Source organism: Rutilus rutilus (genome assembly GCF_951802725.1).
Source record: "Rutilus rutilus genome assembly, chromosome: 6".
NCBI classification, from domain to species: domain Eukaryota; kingdom Metazoa; phylum Chordata; class Actinopteri; order Cypriniformes; family Leuciscidae; genus Rutilus; species Rutilus rutilus.
In genome coordinates this window covers 23,555,130-23,572,816 of record NC_140214.1, presented here as the reverse complement: position 1 = coordinate 23,572,816, position 17,687 = coordinate 23,555,130, and the positions used below count along the sequence as shown (strand labels likewise).

The 17,687-nt window shown below is 37.8% G+C and overlaps 1 protein-coding gene across 1 annotated transcript in view; it reads right to left on the bottom strand.

The window, feature by feature from the left end:
• Positions 1 to 861: 861 nt before the first annotated feature.
• Positions 862 to 17,687, bottom strand: part of tox (thymocyte selection-associated high mobility group box) — a 58,200-nt gene continuing 41,374 nt past the window's right edge. Inside the window, exons 4-10 of the mRNA XM_084411197.1 lie at positions 16,551 to 16,796; positions 10,713 to 10,967; positions 9,239 to 9,469; positions 7,639 to 7,719; positions 6,771 to 7,139; positions 2,484 to 2,632; positions 862 to 2,388 (exon numbers count right to left, since the gene is read on the bottom strand). Of these exons, the coding sequence (XP_084267323.1) occupies positions 2,352 to 2,388; positions 2,484 to 2,632; positions 6,771 to 7,139; positions 7,639 to 7,719; positions 9,239 to 9,469; positions 10,713 to 10,967; positions 16,551 to 16,796 (1,368 nt within the window). The 3' untranslated portion in view covers positions 862 to 2,351. The remainder of the gene's footprint in view (positions 2,389 to 2,483; positions 2,633 to 6,770; positions 7,140 to 7,638; positions 7,720 to 9,238; positions 9,470 to 10,712; positions 10,968 to 16,550; positions 16,797 to 17,687) is intronic.

Genomic DNA, 17,687 nt, shown 5'->3' with positions numbered 1-17,687 from the left:
CCCGCTGCTATTCTACCCTTGGCCACGAGATGGCAATATTTTGCCATCACTAAAAATGAACTACAACGAGCTATAGGTTTCAAAAACAGCGAGGTGTTCAGAATACAGATTGTCTATTAATCCGTCTTTAGCTTCTAGTGAGACTCCTACACAAAGTCCGGTGAGGCTGGACATTGTCCAAATAGGGTTTTAGGTCAAGAGGAAGTTCTGTTTATGAAACCTAACTTTGACCTGGCTTTACCCTAAACTACAACTGATAAAACACTCTCAGCTGTTCATAATTGTTTTATGATTTGTACTTGCACGAACAAGTCTAAATAATGAACCTACTATTTCAGGTGTGTTCATTTGAGTAACCAACAGTGAAAGTATTGTCAGGAGAAAATACTGACTCCTCTCATTATCCCCTACACAGTATGCATTAGGTTGAGTATGTAGTATGCAGCAGCTATATTATATACAGCCGTTTTGGAGACATAAACATAAATAGGACAAAATTGAAAAGTTCAAAAAAGTTCCAAAGGAACCATTTAGAGCGAGATAAATATGTAAAATCCTAAGTGATTCAGTCTATGGCAGCTGTACGGCAGGAGAGGAATGTGGTCTTGACATTGGGAGGTTTATTTGAGCTGTGTTCATGGTTGGGAAAATGGATTGTTGTTATTACATTCTGTATCAACAACACTGTGACCCAGTTATGAGATACGAGTGAGGAAGAGAATTAGTGTTCATTATACATAAACTTAAACTTGACCTTTCTCAGCGGAAAGGAATTATGAGGTTAGAAATGTTTCAAATAATATTCAATACAAATATTATGCCCTGAATTCCTTGCAATGAAACACTCGTGACACTCGTTGATTAATTACTGCACAAAAATGCAGGTTTGCCTTTATTTATTTTCAAACACAATAAAAACTAAATAAGAATTATTCACATTGTTGCCTGGATCAATTCTGTCAAAACAAATGAACAGAAAAACATCCCTGGAACTCTAACATAATTACTCAAAAAACACCTACAGTTATTTTTTTTCCTTCATAAATAGGCGCAAACAAGTACCATAAAAAGATCTCATATAGACACAGTGTAGAGGAATAGTAAATGATCAGCCATATGCCAGGGTTATACAGCAACTCTCCAATCTGCCACTGTTTCTTCTAATTAACACCATATAAGCATCTGACAGTTTCATACACATAGTTTGGATGAAATTAATCAATATGCCAGAAGTGATACAAAAGAATTATTTTGTGTAATACAAAATAAACTTTTCCTTAATGAATCATTTCATGCCACCTCACTGGTTGATGCCATCAACCTTTACCTTATTAAACTTGGGAAAAGAATACTTCTTTAGTCTCTTTTGTCGGTCCAATCAATGGCGACTTCCGATGCCAAGAAACTACTCCTCTTGGCTAATTATCCCTTTTCGAGTTTTAAACGAACTGGTGTGGTCCAATTCAAAATCACATTGTTACTAGAAAAAAAAAAATGAAGTCTTATACTCTAGGAGTAACACAGATTCTATTTACAACTGGAAACGAGGGCTGCTTGAAACAACCCGTCTGGCCGTTCATAACGTTCCTATGAGCGACTGTTTTATACTTACAACAGAACTCTGTTTCTAAGGCAGTTGACTAGAAAAGATCATTACAGAGAGGAAGAATGATACGACGAGAAAGAGTGTGGAAAAGAGAGGGGCGATATCATCCGCATTCTTTTTTGTTGCTTTTTTTTTTCTTCTTTTTTTTTCTTCAGATTGTGATTTTCCTCTTTGTACAAAAAAGAAGTTCTGTTTTGGTTCTCGTTCCGCCGTTTGTCAGCGAGAGCTTGGAGTCTCCGACACGCGGCGGTAAGTGCTTAGGAACTGATGGATTGACAACCTTCCTGCGAGGCAAATTGACCTACGCAACGTCTTAAAAACCATAAACAATCTCCAATAAAACACACGTCTACAGGGGGTTTCCATACATGGCCTCTTATTAGGTACGCAATGAGGACGCAGAACAGTAGGAGGTAAGTCAATATCATTAGAGAAGTGATTGCATTTAAACAAATTTTAGCATTCAATTTACATGTTCATGCTTTCGATGATTTAAACTCTATTTTAAAGATCCAAAAGGTCTGAATGTCAGAAGCTAGAAGGAAATTGCAAAGCCACCACGGTAGGGTGCACTAAAGTGTGAGCCATGAGAAAGAAAACATTCAAACGTTGTTTTGCTGATGCGTGGATTGTGTCTAGTCTAAAATAAGGCCTGAATAATTATTCAGGCCCTGAATAGCTGTACTGGGATGAGGAACTGCCTTGGTCCTGTGAGCGTGAAGGAGCGTGAGGCTGGACATGTCGATCAGGTCAGGTACAGGGCTTTGTCCCTCTGCAGAGCCCTGCGAAGGCAAATACGAACAAGTCAAAATGGCTGTCAGAGAAATGTGCTTGTTTTCCTGAGTGATCGTGATTGATCTGGCTAGTGTCCACTCACCCGTTGCCGCAATAGTCAGGGGTCCAGTCCAGGCCCTGGGTCGGTCCGTTCCTGCAGCCGGTGCGGTAGTCCATTGAAGGGGACAGGCCAGGTCCGGCGGAGGATGTGACATTTACCATGTTCTGATACTCTGCCTGAAGGGGGAAACCCTGAGAGAGAGAGAGAGAAGAACACAATAGCAGATTACATATGAGATCTTACACGCTGCAGGTCCCACAGAGACAAGGCTCACACTGCAGAGGTATGAGAAGCAAGCTGGATCTGTTATATAATTATTATTATTTATATGCCAGAATAAATTATTTCAGCACAATATGTTGTGTGGAAAACACAAAAGTACACATTTTTAAGGAATGGTTACACAGCTTTTACCATATAAGAACAGCTTGTAGTGACCAGGGACTGTTCAGAAGTTGTTTTGAAGCCATACAATGGCTTTGTGTGGGGAATTTAAGTTTAAGTTTATTACTTAAGTAATAATAAGATTGGGACTGTATTTCTTTAGGATTTAAAAAAGGGAGAATTAGGGAAAAAAAAGCCTACATAAGAGTGGCATTTTTGGGTCAGTAATGTTGTCATTGGCTATGTTCTTGAAAGAAGTCTCTTGTGCTCACCCAGTCTGCATCAATTTAATAAAAAAATGTGAAATATACTTATAGCTTTTTTCTATTTGATTATGTTTTAAACAGTAATTTATTCCAGTGATGACAAAGCTGAATTTTCAGCATCATTACTCCAGTCTCCAGTGTCACATGATCCTTCAGAAATCATTCTAATATGCTGATTTGCTGTTTAAGAAATGTTTCTTATTTTGAGCTGCTTCATTTTTTTGTGGAAACAGTGATAAATAGAAAGTTTAAAAGATTAATGTAATGCATATTTGCTGAATAAAAGTATGAATTTGTTTCAAAGAAAAAAACTTGTATTTATTTATTCAGAACGCTGAACTAGCCTTCCTGTTTTTCTGAGAGAAACTCAAGCGAAGCACAAAACGGCTCGTTCAAGTCTAATTCCAGCAAACATCCTACGCGATCTGAAGTGGACATGATGACAGTGTAACGCAAGCAGCCTCAAATGAGCATTAATGAGCAACTGCATTCGGTGGTCGACGAGACCGGTGGGGGTAGACGAAAAATAAACGAAGCAGATATTCTAATTTGAAGACTTCTTCTCTGTTCTTAGCCTAGGAAAGACTGCATGTGAAAAGGAAGTTAATCTCAGTGGTACACAAGAGAATCTGCCTGAAAGAGCAAGACAGCAGGTGGCTGCGTTTTTTTCCCCCTCCAGAGATTCTACCTATTCATGAATTGTTCCTCAAATTCTTCTCCTTCATTCGATCACAAAGGCTCCATCTGCCCCTTTGTGTCCCTCCCCCCCCCCCAACACCGCCCCACCTCCCCCCAGCCCGCCTCGGCTCACCGAAAAAGTTGAACCGCGCGTTTTTGTTTGCTCTCCACAAATATGCAAAAATGAACGAGGATTATTACTCCCCTTTGGATTTAAAAACTCTCCCATAAAGGCAGGATCTGCGGAACAGGCTTAAGAACTCCCCAAACGGAGGAGAGAAAGCCAAGTTTAAGCATTCGTACTCTCCTCCAAAAGATTGACAGAGCTATACAAGGAGCCCTGTGGTAATCTAAAATTGGACTTCAGACAAATTCACACTATAATCTGCATGAAAATTAGACACTTTTTTTTGCCTTATGACGATGATCATCCACAGCAATAGTTAATTTTCCTGCTGAGGACTGATAAAAAAGAAGCACATGAAATTCAATCAAGTAGTTGCTCTTTTAAATACAACGTTTCCCAGAATTCCCAGCAGGCACAGGAAGGGAAACTTACAACAATATGCCTTTCATATTCAAATGTGGATGGCGAACTTTTTTGAATTAGAAACATGTTTTTCGGGTTCGTCTTTGATGGAATCTATGCATTCCTTAATGATTCCTATCAAAACACACTTCAATTCGAACGTGAACAGCTCATCACTCAATGTCGGCGCGGCGCATCCCTCTGTGAAAGATCAAACCGCTGTTATTGGATAGCATGTCACCTGTTCTCCTGACCACCTGATTCATCTCTCTTTATGAAGCTAATCCCTGTTTACCCCAAGACAATGTGATTCTCCGCCCTCTCCTTCTCTCCAGCACCAGCCAGTCCTGCCTCCCAGCTGATGCTCATCTCTTAAAGAGCTTCCAGGCACAAGGGTGCTATTCATTAGGACCTCATTACAACCTCATCTCAATCCCACTGAAGTTCCAGCACAACTCAGGGCTATTAAGACATGAAACGGATCAACACAGAACTCTCAACGGCGTTGTCGCCGTCACCACGAGTGTTTAAGGAGACTCGGGCTTCAAACCTCTCTTTAACCACCTCTGTTTGAGATCTCTATTAGGGAAAGGAGGGTTTAATTAGCACTGATGCTAATAATGAGGCTGGGTGTTAACGTAGGGCTGCGGTTGAAACACCCTCTTCTTCCTCACACGGTAAAACAGGACAGGCAATAAACACAGTGAATGTTATTTCAAAAGAGGTCGTTTTCTCTTTAATTAGATTTTTTTGGGGGGTTGTTTTGTGTGTGAATGGGTAGACTAGATCCTTTATTTGCTTGCTCTGCTTTGCTGTTGTCTACGTCCTCAAAAAACAACCTTCTCCTCCTATACACTTTAGCAGAGAACTAATTTCATTTCCTTCGGCCCAGTCTGAAAAACTGTTTTCATCAGATAGCTGAGGCGTTTTGTCTTCCACACTGATGTATTCATCAATCTCAATGTGAGTTTTTCTGTGCAACCTTAAGTCACATCCAAATCCTAATGCATCTGTTTATTACAGAGAGAAAATTGAAAATCTGTCTGTGTGATACGCTGGGATTTTTTTTTGCACGGTGTGGACATAAAACAAGCTGGCAGATATTAATGGTTCTTCTCTTGACCTCATTCGCCGGTGCGAGAGATAGGCTGAAGGGGCCGGAAATGATGAAAAATGAAACGGTGCAGCATCTGCTGCATAAACAGCACTTCCTCCACTCTCACATTCATACACACACATATACTCTCCGCTATCTGTTCCACGATAATGTAGAATGGAAATTGGAGAAGTATGAGACAAGGCAGGTTCTTGAAGAGGTTCATGGAAAATAGATTGGCTGAGGAGCAAATCCTTTAATTGGCCCGGCCTGGTGTCTGTCATGCCTCTTTTTTAGTCTTGCTTTAATAACAGTGAAAAGGCTGCTAATGTCTTTCTTGATTAAAGTCAACATGAAATAGAGTGCACAACCCATTTTACATCCTAAATGTGACATATTTCACAATAGAAGAAGAAAAATCTAGGGAGGGTCTTGATTCTATCCATTAGGAATTGACCGGATGGTGAAAAGTGCCCTCTACATGGTTAGATGGGTGGGGTGAATTGGGTTACACTTTATTTTAAGGTGTCCTTATTACAGTGTAATTACATTTAAGTACTGAGTAATGTTAATTAACTACGTGTACTTACTATTTAGGATTAGGTTTGCTGTAGGGTTAGTTGCATGTAATTATGCATAATTTATAGTTATTACTATAGTAACTACATGTAGCACGTGCAACAAGGACACTGTAAAATGAAGTGTTACCGTGAATTGTTCACATTAAGTCCAAGACAACATATTAAGAAAGCGAATTTTAGTCAATTTAGATTAAATTTCATGCTAATTTTACATTTGTTTGAAAGTATTTATTTAAATATTAAGGTTTTTGGATGTGGGGACTAGTGGTCAACTGATATGGCAACAAAAACTGCGTATGTGTACGGTCATAAAAAGCAAAAATTATGACTGTTAATATTTTTTCTTTTTAGCACTTTTTTTTTTTAAGATGTCTCTTAAACTCACAAAGGCTGCATTTATTTGCTCAAACATTCTGTAAAACATTAAAAACTGTAATTACAATTTAAATTTGTAATTGAATACAAAAAAAAAAGAAAAAAAAGTGGTAAAGCTGAATTTTCAGCATCATTACTCCAGTCTTCAGTGTCACGTGATCCTTCAGAAATCATTCTAATATGCTGATTTGCTGCTCAATAAGCATTTCTTCTTATTATCAATGTTGAAAACAGTTGTGCTGTTATCTAGTTACATTGTCTAAACTGTCACTTTTGATCACTTTAATGTAGATTTGCTGAATAAAAGTTTAGTATAGTGTACATATAGGAACTCACTTAAAATGTACAAAGTTTATTCAAAATTAAAAATTGAAAAAAAAAAGCATTATTCATTGGCAAAAGCATCAGTAGATGTCTGACCTGGGCCATGGATGGGGAGTGCAGAGGCAGCGGGTGGCCGCTGAGCTGCTGCTGGTGCTGGTGCTGCTGCTGGTGCTGGTGCTGGTGGAGGCTGAGGTGCTGGTGTAAGGGGGGGCTGATCTGCAGCGGAGGGGGGGACGAGCCCGTCATGCTGCCCATGCTCATGGGCGCGCTGGGCCGGGATGTGCCACCTCGGGCTAGGCCTGGCTGCATCGGGGGCAGATGGGGACTGAGTCCTGTCTGCTGGTGGTACGGAGAAGCCATGTAGAGACCAGGGTGAGACTGACCTGTCCCTGAGAAAACTGATGGCTTGGGCCCAAGCATCTGAGAGGCCTGTGATACCTTCACATCGCCTGGGTCATTGTAGCTCTAGATAAAGTTACGAAAATATTTCAGTTGTTGGTTGCACTGTTGTTTTAAACAGTTTTATTTTTAAGCATGTATTGTGTCATTGTCTACTTTGAAATGCCTGATGACTGTTCAATGTCTGAAATGTTGCTTTTAAATATATATGTCTAAATACTTTATGTGTATAAAATCTAAATTGCAAATACATTGCATGAATGTATAAATACAAATATTAAATATATCTCTCTGTATTCCCCTTAGTCTTACTCGTAATATTTCCATTCAGGTTGTATGCCTCAAATGTTGCAACATTTATTAAATAATATTGGATTTCTTGCAAGCTACGACAGCGTGAGATGTTTTTATAACACTCTCTTTATATTATTTCTATTCAGGTGTGTGAGAGGAGTCTCAAAAACATCTCTAAGCTGCCAAACAAGAACATCTCGAAATGTCCCTTCTCAAACGTCGTGATTATAAAGTGCGTACGCGTATCAATCACCCAGAGTCATTTACGTACCTGAGACACGAGGCTCGCTCTGTACGCAGCCAGCTGTTTGAGGTACTCCTTCTTAGCGGTTTCTGTTTTTTTCTTGTACACCTGCCATGATAAAACAAACAAACAAAGAAAAAATATATTAAGAGGCCAAAGCTGTTCTTCATGTTCCTGTGCACAATTATTCTTAGAAATGGGATCTAATGGCAGTCCATTTATGAGCCATAATGCGTAATTGTTGTTGGAGCGCTGAAATGGTGCTTGAGTGCAGCACACTTTATCCATCGCTTGTTCTTCTGCCTTTATGGACTGTCCATATTTCCCTTTCAGTTGGGGCATATGTGTAATTATTTGCCCATCAATACATCTGTGCTGTTATTACATCAACCAATAGACCTCTACTAAAAAGACGAGCAAAAGAGAGCGATAGAGAAAGACAAAAACAGCAGAGAGACATGATGTTCTTTTATCAGGCAAACATCCTCTCCCGAGGAAAAGTACTTTTAAGTGTTTTCATCAGCTTCACCGGCTGAGTGTTTTACATAGTAAAAATGAGTGAATCAACGACTACAAAAAATAAAAGAATGACTGTAGATGTTGTCTGGTGGCTTCGGTGAGAGAAATGGGTACTTTCAGTTGTGTTTATTCTGAAATCAGAAGCAAATCTGGAAGTCATTCTTCAAAACCTAAGTTCACACCCTAAACAAGAGTCTAGGTGTTAACATAAGTGCTAATCCTTTTCATCATCACTGCTTTCAATCTTAAAAAGAAACCTTGATTATTAAATTTTTTTTTTACATTTACAACAAGGTCCAATATTTCACTTTGATATACACATTTGCTTTAATGCACAGCAAATAAAAAGTAATTGTTAACTGACTGCATGATCTAATGTGTAGTTCACCTAAAACTGAAAATCCTCATGTTACTTCAAACCTGTATGGCTTTCTTTTTTTATGAGGACAGTTTTTTAATTAGTTACTTGTAATATTAATATTTCAAGTAGTATGAGAGGAACTATTCATTTTAAATAGTGACTTCGAGAATCAACTTTTAAACCTGTTCAGAATACAATAAAATAACATAAAAACCCCCTAATGCTGTTGTGAACTATGCTTTAAATAGCCTTTGGTGGTTAAAACAAAACTCAACATTACAGACTGTATTCCTGCTAAATGTGTACCGAAACTTGATAAAGCGATTAGCAGACCCCACAAAACTTGTCTTTGTTATATTCCAATGAAAAAAAAAATAACATATCTCACATATTGCACTGTTTTCACACCTGACTTTAAGACTTCCCCTACTTGCACAACCGCGCTTATGTTAGACCACAACACCACTTTGGAGACAATGTTATTCTGTGATTGCACAAGGGGAAATCAGCAAATGTTCTGACCAACATGTGCGTCATCACATCTGCTGTCAAAACAAATCGTTATGCGGACATACTATTGTATATGTATTATAGATAATATTTTAGATAATAAACAAAACATGTGCTGTGTATATAGAAGCACTGAGTAATCTAATGCCTGCTACATTACCTCAGTCTTTATGAGTCAGCAACAAGATCACAGCAAGATTTGCACACAAGCAAGGTTTATTCAAGAGAGAAAGTCACCTGTTTTTGTTCCTCGCCGAGACCGTCCCACATGGAGGCCACAATTTTGGAGACCTCTCCAAATGTGGCATTAGGATTTTGGCCTTTGATAGCTGCCTGTGTGTCTCTGAAGAACAGGGCATAGGCTGACACTGGCTTCTGAGGCTCGTTGGGGTCTTTCTTCTTCTTCTTCTTGGGGGTTTTGGGCTTCTTGGCCATGTCTGTGGCTGCTCTCTTCTCTGCCCCATTCATCTGAAAGGAGAGGAGCTCATTATAGTAAACAATAGATATCCAATTAGATTAAGCCATAATAACAGCTTTATGAATGAATCATCTTCCTAAAGCTAGTTAGTGAGCCTTGTTCAAAAGCCTGGAGCTATTTTTTAAATTTTAATGACTTCCACGCTTTAGTTGTATATACCGGGTTCCCACGCGTTTTTACCAAAGAATTTCCATGACTTTTGCAACTGTTTGTCATCTCTGATTAAGGATATTTTAAAATAATTTTTATAAAGATTTCACTGACGAAGAAATATTTCTAGCTAATTAAATATTAATTTTAGTAAAGTGAACTTGAAAAAAATATTTTGGCTATAGGGCATTGTGATTATTGCATAATCATTTGTTCACAATTATCACTGATAATGGATTGTGATCACTCTACACATTCCTTATCATATAGGACTATCCAAATAAGGGAATTTTATTTGCATGTATAAATACCATAATGCACATTTCATTTAGAAATAGTACTTTTTTATTGAAGGTAAATATTTTAGTTTATATGTATTTATTTTTTATGTAAAATATGATGTTCTACTCTGTGCAATATATAAGTTCAGTGTGAATAAATGATATCTTAAGGTGTATGTGTATTAAGTTTACACTTTAATACTGTAACTGTTTAATTAACAAAACAGACATTTAATTTCATTACTTGAATGACAATTAATCACCAGCCAAAGCTTCATACTTGTAACAGTCCTATATATCCATTTCCATGATATTTTAAGATTGAAGTAATTCAAATATCAGGTTTGATTGTGATATGACTTTTAAAATTTCCTGAAATTTGTGACGGTGAGACTTGACATTAATATGAGTAGCTACTGTTATAATTGTGATGGTGTATGTCTCTTGACTTTTTTAATGCTGAACCGTGTCTTCCATGTTAGGAAACAATACAAAAATATCTTAGCAGAGCACATAGACGGCCACACTATCAGGAGGATCAGTATTGATGTGGAGTTTTGGACAAAATGTGCTGTATTTGGGCTGTGAAGAACAGACTTGAGGCAGATCAGTGTCTTAGCAAATCTGTGTTTAAGGAAACATGGCAGAACAACTTACTGAAAGGTCAGCAATGACTCATTCCTTTGAAAACACAGTATTTTGCCACAGTGCATAAAATAGTACCTGAGCGTGTGTGTGTGTGCGAGGAAGATAAGCTTTTATATTCATGAGATCATAGAATGGGTAAAGCTCCCTCTCTCACCTTGACAGCATCATCTGCATCGTCCTCATGCACGGAGCTGGAGGGGGAAGGTGTGGCGGACTTGCTTTCTGGTGGAGATGGGGATCCACGGGTGCCATTGTTGTTGTTCAGACCCAACTGAGTATTGAGTTGTGACTGGTTGATTGTGGTCAGCTGACCTTGAGGAACCATGCCAGGTTGGATCCTGGGTCTATGCGTATCCACCTGAGGGTGGCCGCCGTAACGCGAGTCAGAGTTCTGCACCATCTGCTGCATCTGGAAGATTAAAAGAAAACTTTATTTTAAACAAATATACATAGGTGTTGAAATTAATATTTCAAATAACTAAACCAAACAGAAGTGAATCTCAATCAGCAGCATTTGTAGCATAATGTTGATTTATACATTTTTGAATAAAACAAAAAGCTTACGGTGAGGCGCTTTGCATTCAGTTGTCGACTGAGCACTATTTAATATTATTACTTATTAAATAAGATTATTATTACTTTACAAAATTATTATTACAAAAATTTTACAATTGAATTCACGAAAGGACTACCTATACATACAAGGATAATCCTAATGTTAACTAGCACTTAATATCTCCATCCATACCTTATGACAGGTTTATATTTTCACCTTCCTGCTGCTGTGAATGCTAGGCTGTATCAGGGTGTATAAAACATTGCTTTTGTACACTGTATCTGGGGGATAAATCACTTCCGACAAGGACAAGCCCTGTAGTGGTAGTCTGTCACCTGATACTGTCTGAAGCAACAGGTGACCTGAAATGTACCCCACGCCCACCATTGTATGCCGCACAATGCCCCCGACAGGTGGAGCTTTGGGGTTAGAGGCCTGTGGCATTGCTCTGAAAGACAGGTGACTCTGTGTCTCCGTGTCTCCCTCCCCCACATAAACACTTCAGACACTCTGAACCCTCAATACACTAAATATACTGGAATTGTCTTCTATCAGTCTATTATTGAGTGGTGCTTGTCCTAAAAAAAAGTCACTGCCATGATATTAGGGTGCTCTGGGTGGTTTTCAATTTTTGAAATTTCAATTAAGTAATTCAAATTAAATAAAGTTTTACATTGAATATATATTAGAGTTTATATAGTTTAATTTATATTATTAAATTATATATTTTATACTATATGTGTATAGTTTTATATATATATATATACTGTATATACAGTTTGATTTTCAGCCAATAGCACTTTCATGTGTTCAACTTATTCAGTTGAAGCATCTGATAAACTATTAATTTCCGAGAATTCAGCGTGCATCCAAACGCAATTGATTTAGTTGCAAAGGACTAATGATGTGACATTAAACAGCAATGGGAAGGAAAACCTCTAATACAAGAGGTTTTAGCGGTTAACTGACTAATCATAAACTGACATTGTTGAAAATGTCAAGTTCTCATGAAATGGCTCGGGGGGGGGGGGGGGGGGGGGGGAATCACAGTGGAAATCTGTTCAACTTTTTAGTGTTAAACCATTACAATGTTAATGGACAGGATAAAGTTTCGTTTTTCAGCGAAATGCGTTCACCTTCATATACACACCTCGTTATACGCTCTGTGTTTCCAATGTTTTAACCCATCCCACTCGATTTCTTATGAAACATCTGTCTTTTCTTGAGGGGGACTTTTTTCTGCTAGTTAACCCAGACAATACCCACCTTGTGTGGGGTAATAAGACAATGTGGTCAGTTTTGCGTGTGAAAACACACTTCAACTTGAAAACCATGCACGCTATTAAAGGTCACCTTTCTTTTTCATGGTAAAACAAAACTTAGAGGCAGGACACGCTTTCTGACAGAAACTAAGAGTGAAATCAAAGACAAATTGTTTAATCATACAATAACTAGTGAAATTTCCCAATGAGAAAAACTTTACGACAAGAGGATCAACATGGCTGCGGAAAAAAACCCTCAAATCGCATTTGTCAGAGTGAGGTTATGATGGTATTTATCATCTGAGCTCACCATTAATCTCCACCACACAGAGGACAAAGGCTTGCCAGGGATGAATAGAGGTCACGTGACGAGGTCACAGACAAAAGCCCTAAAGGTTGCCTGTTCTGCACTTTTTAAGTTTTAAATAACAAATGGCTGCCTGGGCTGGCTGTTTTTTCATCAGATCCACTGACCCGTGCTGCAAGGGAGGTCATACTCATTTGATATCAATTTCCTTTAAATCACAGGGCAAATTGTAATCACACGTACAGTATGAGACTATTTGCATGCTTATCTTCCTATAGTGCACGACAGAGACGTATGAAAGGGACGCGAGAACCCCAGCTTTCCATAGAGTCCAATGACATTTTAAAGGGAGGAAAATAATGTCTACTTTACTCCGGCTGTCACTTCAGGGGCACTTTCATGTCCTTCTGTTTCCATTAAAAAGGTATAAATAGCTTAAGTGCTGGACTAGATCAGAGCCAATTGTTTGCTCTGGGTAATAAAACCACAGCCCAATGATAAGGACTTTTTCAGGCAGAGTAATGAGGGTGTATTTCATGTCCTTGTGTTACTGTAGATCTTTATAAGCTAAAACACACACTGGTTTTTTGTTTACCCTTTCGATCGTTCGAATGAATTTGAAATATATTCGGGCATAATCTTAGCTATTAATTTCTTCCCTCTGAAGTTAATCCGCTTCAGAATCGCTGTTATTTTTTATTAGTAATAATAGCTTGTCACAGTCTACACGATGGAAAACACCCAATATTTATGGCATGCAGGAGTACATATGAGAAGTGAGGTAATTTGGAGTATAAAAGCTTAAAGCCGTATTACGCCATCTGTCATTTGGACATGCCAGTGTTTAATTGCTTTCGCTTGAATTTTCCACAAACGCATGCAAATACCTGTCTCTTATTAAACTTCACTGTAAATGATCTATGCAAAAGCAGTCTAATAGAAGTAGCTTGTCACGCTGCACTTTCAAGGTCTCGAGTGTTTTGCAGTGCACAGCAAAGAGCTGCAAACTGTAGGCTTTGCTGCAAATTTGCAATAAATGGAGATTTATGTCCATTACTGTTCCTTTTTTTTTTATTTAGGCCACTGCTGGATGAGGATTTAGTGGCTTTTGCGCTGATGATGGACGATCTCGAAGCTTTTTACCGCTCACGCCCTCTCTCTCTCTCCTCCGCTGTCAGCTCTGTTTAGATTTGCACATTTTACACACATCAACTTGTGCTTATTTAAGCGGACATGTGGCTTTCTGGAAAGCAAACTTCACCTGAGCATTTCCAATAAATTCGTCGCGTTTCATGCGAATCACCGAGCTCATCAGAACGGCCCGATGAGATCTCATCTCTCACATTATACGTTTAAAAAGAAGCCTTCCTCGTTTCTCGGGACTAGGGGATCCATTTAGCTATTCTCTGGCATTTACTTTCATTCTTTTTAACGGAACGAGGGGGAGGGATGGTGAAACCTTATGAGATAATTTTCCTTTTAATCTAATAGTTTTTAAGGTGAAGCACATTTCACTCAACTATCTCTGCTGGCTAAACAATGCAAGCTCTGAGACCTATACAATGAATGCAAAATGTGAGAGGCACATAAATGCACTCTCTGTTCCACCAGAGAAGGCAGCTCCAACAGGCTAATGCTGAGAGAAAATTAATTCCATCAGCTAGCTCTTTCATTCTCCACTGCAGCTACAAGCTCTCTGTCCCGTTGCCTGGCAACCATAATTCATAGCCGCTCTAAATGGATGTTCTCCAAGCACTGAGAACATTAAGGTGAAAAGAACAAATGCCTTTGTGAATCTCAATATCTTTCAGTGTGCATGTCACTCTGTGTGTTTTTTTTACCCACCCATGTGTATGTTATTCTTTAAAAATCTATTTGATGTAAGTTTAAGAGGGGCACTACGAAGGTGCATTTTCCCCAAAAGAGTAACAAAGGAATCGAAAATATTGGTCGTACCATTTTTCCCTCTTACGGCAGTTGTAGTTTCGCCTTCCGATAAATCATTTGTGCGAATATCAAATAAATAAAGGTCAAGATTTAGAAAATTGCACAAAAACAAGGCTCAATATTTAGGTTTGGCCCCCAAACATAAAGTATGTGGAAAACAATAGGTGAGAGATGATGAAGAGGAGAAGTTTCAGTTTGACTCGAGCGTCAGATCAGCAGCACATCTCGCATTCATCTTCAACCACAGTTAGTCACAGCTCACCAACACTTCATATGTGTCATAATAACATTATGAGGTTTCTTGCACTTAACCAAAATTTAAGGTTTGGGTTTCATTTCTGCAGAAGTGGCAGCGATTTGTAGATGTCTGTAATTGATATCAATATAATACAAGAAAAAGACAAGAGAAGCATGAGGTGAAAAAATAAGTTAGCAAACCAAATAAAATCATTTTAATATGCAATCTATCTTTATATCAAATATTAAATCTAATATAAATAATGTTATGCACAGATATTCTAATATATTCTAATATATTCTATTCTAATTATTTTTCTAGGATTCAAAAGTTCATTTTTTAAAATCCACAGTTTCTGAATGTACTGTACAACTATCTAGTACAGCTACATGGCAAGCAGAATGCATTAGGGGGAGTGCCTTGATGCTAAATTATATTTAATTAACTTAATCCAACGGGGAATTTGGCATTGTTTCACTGTGCGTTAAATCACATTAGCTCTCATTTGCTGGGTGCTATCTCAATCATTCTATATGCCGCTCCAACCTCTTATAATCTCTGTTGAGGTGTTTCATTGGTGTCAATTAAATCATTGTTTGGGCACTGAAACGACTTTGCTGTTGCGTAATTCTGTCATGCAAAATGCATTAGTGACATCTCAAAGGAGAGCATGTGCATCTTACAATGACATTTCCTCCATACACAGAGAAACAGTATTTCTGGTACCTTTCCATACTATATTATATGGAAGCACATTTCCACCTCAGAGTACAAAAAATGTAAAATAGGTAACTGTAACTGCTTTCTCTTGATGCAAAAACCTCTACGTCCGTCTGACATTTTTCTGACATTTTCTTTTAAATGAGCATATGTATGTTTTTAATTTTACTCTATCAGTGACATTTTTGAAAATACCTAAACATAGGAGCCTGATAAAAATGCTAATTTAAAAGAAAAATGCCAGATGGACTTATATATGTATATATATATATATATATATATATATATATATATACACATATATAAGTCTATCTGTCATTTTTCTTTTAAATGAGCATTTTATTTAATATATATATATATATATATTATATATATATATATATATATATTTAGTATATATATATATATATACTTCAGATGCAATACATTTTATTTAATATATATATATATATATATATATATATATATTTAGTATATATTTAGTATATATTTAGTATATATTTATATATATATATACTTCAGATGCAATACAATGTGATTTGAGATAAATCACATTGTAATTTATGAAGATGAAATTATGAGAATCAAAGTTTCTATATGTCACAAAAGCATTTAGGTACATTGCAAGATATTATATAAAATATCTGTATATATATATATATATTGTGACATATAGAAACTTTGATTCTCATAATTTCATCTTTATAAATTACAATGTGATTTATCTCAAAATCACTAAATGTGACGTTATATTTCACAATTGCTGCTGTGTCACTTTATAACAATATGACTTTATATGTCACAATGGGATATTAAATCATGCAATTGTGACTATTTCTCATAATTTTGGCTTTGTATCTCACAGTATGACTACTTCTTTTAAACTGTATCCATTAATTACCCTTTTAGGCAGAAACGCTTCCATACGCCCCAGGTCTTAGACAGAGAGCACCAGTACTCACCACTGAGAGGGAGTTGGTGAGCAGACCGCCATCTTGACCCAACATGTTGGGGACCGACATGCCGGACAGGTCCATTCCTTGCAGGTGAAAGGGGTGCAGTCCGTTCTGGGAGACAGGGGGGCAAAGGTGATGGTACGTTCCGGACTCAGACTCGGGCAAGTGTGCCAGCATGTGTTCGGGGAGGGTGGGGGGAGTGATTGGCGGGATGTTGAAGTCTTCGTCCCCAAGACTGGGCACTGGGTAGGACTGTTGGAATGAACAGAGACACAGCACACAAAGGTTTACGTGACCTGTCAGAACACTGATTGGCTGATTACAAAACCACAATCTTATTCAAAAGATGATTCTGACTGGTCATTAGTGATGATGAACACAATGCATTTTTCATGTCTATTATCATTTATTCAGAGGTAAATATAAAATAACCTGATATCAAATTTGAAATCTCCCAACATAAAAATGACATTGTAACTTTAAAATGGAAAAGCGAGTGAATAGATGGTGAAGTGCAATGAGCACTCTTGTCAGAGAGTCTCCAAAGGCAGCATGAAAAGGCTTTCCAAACAGTTAGTTTGAAATACTGCACAACAGGGGGTCACCCGTAGGCTAGAACAAGGACAGACTGTCCATTTGATACTTATAAATAAGAGAATGAAATGGGTTACAGCACGAACAGAAAAATCTTGTTGAAAACCAACATTCTTTGATGTTCTATATTCTGCCACTGAAGCGATCCTGCTATGGCAATGATTCACGCTGTATCAATAACAGAAAAAAGACTAATCACAACTATATACGCAGCAAATCAAATGCTGAATAAAGTACATCAAAGTGCACTGCACATTACAGTGATCCATTCATACTATTTGAGCCTTTGAGGAAGTAAAATTATATGCAAATGGTCAATCAATCTCATTAGACTATAACAAAAGGCTGCTTTTATGAGGCTGAACAGTCACTTGCGCTTGGCTGTGAAGTTTGCTTTGGCTGCCTTAAAACAGCCCGTCCTGCACGCTGCCTCCTCCAGCCCCTGTCAGTTTAGACTGTGATGAAAAAGATGTAAAGCAGATAAGGAGATGAAAGGCTGTACAAATCCAAGCAAAATCATAAATTATTCGGTAAACACTCCCTTGGAGT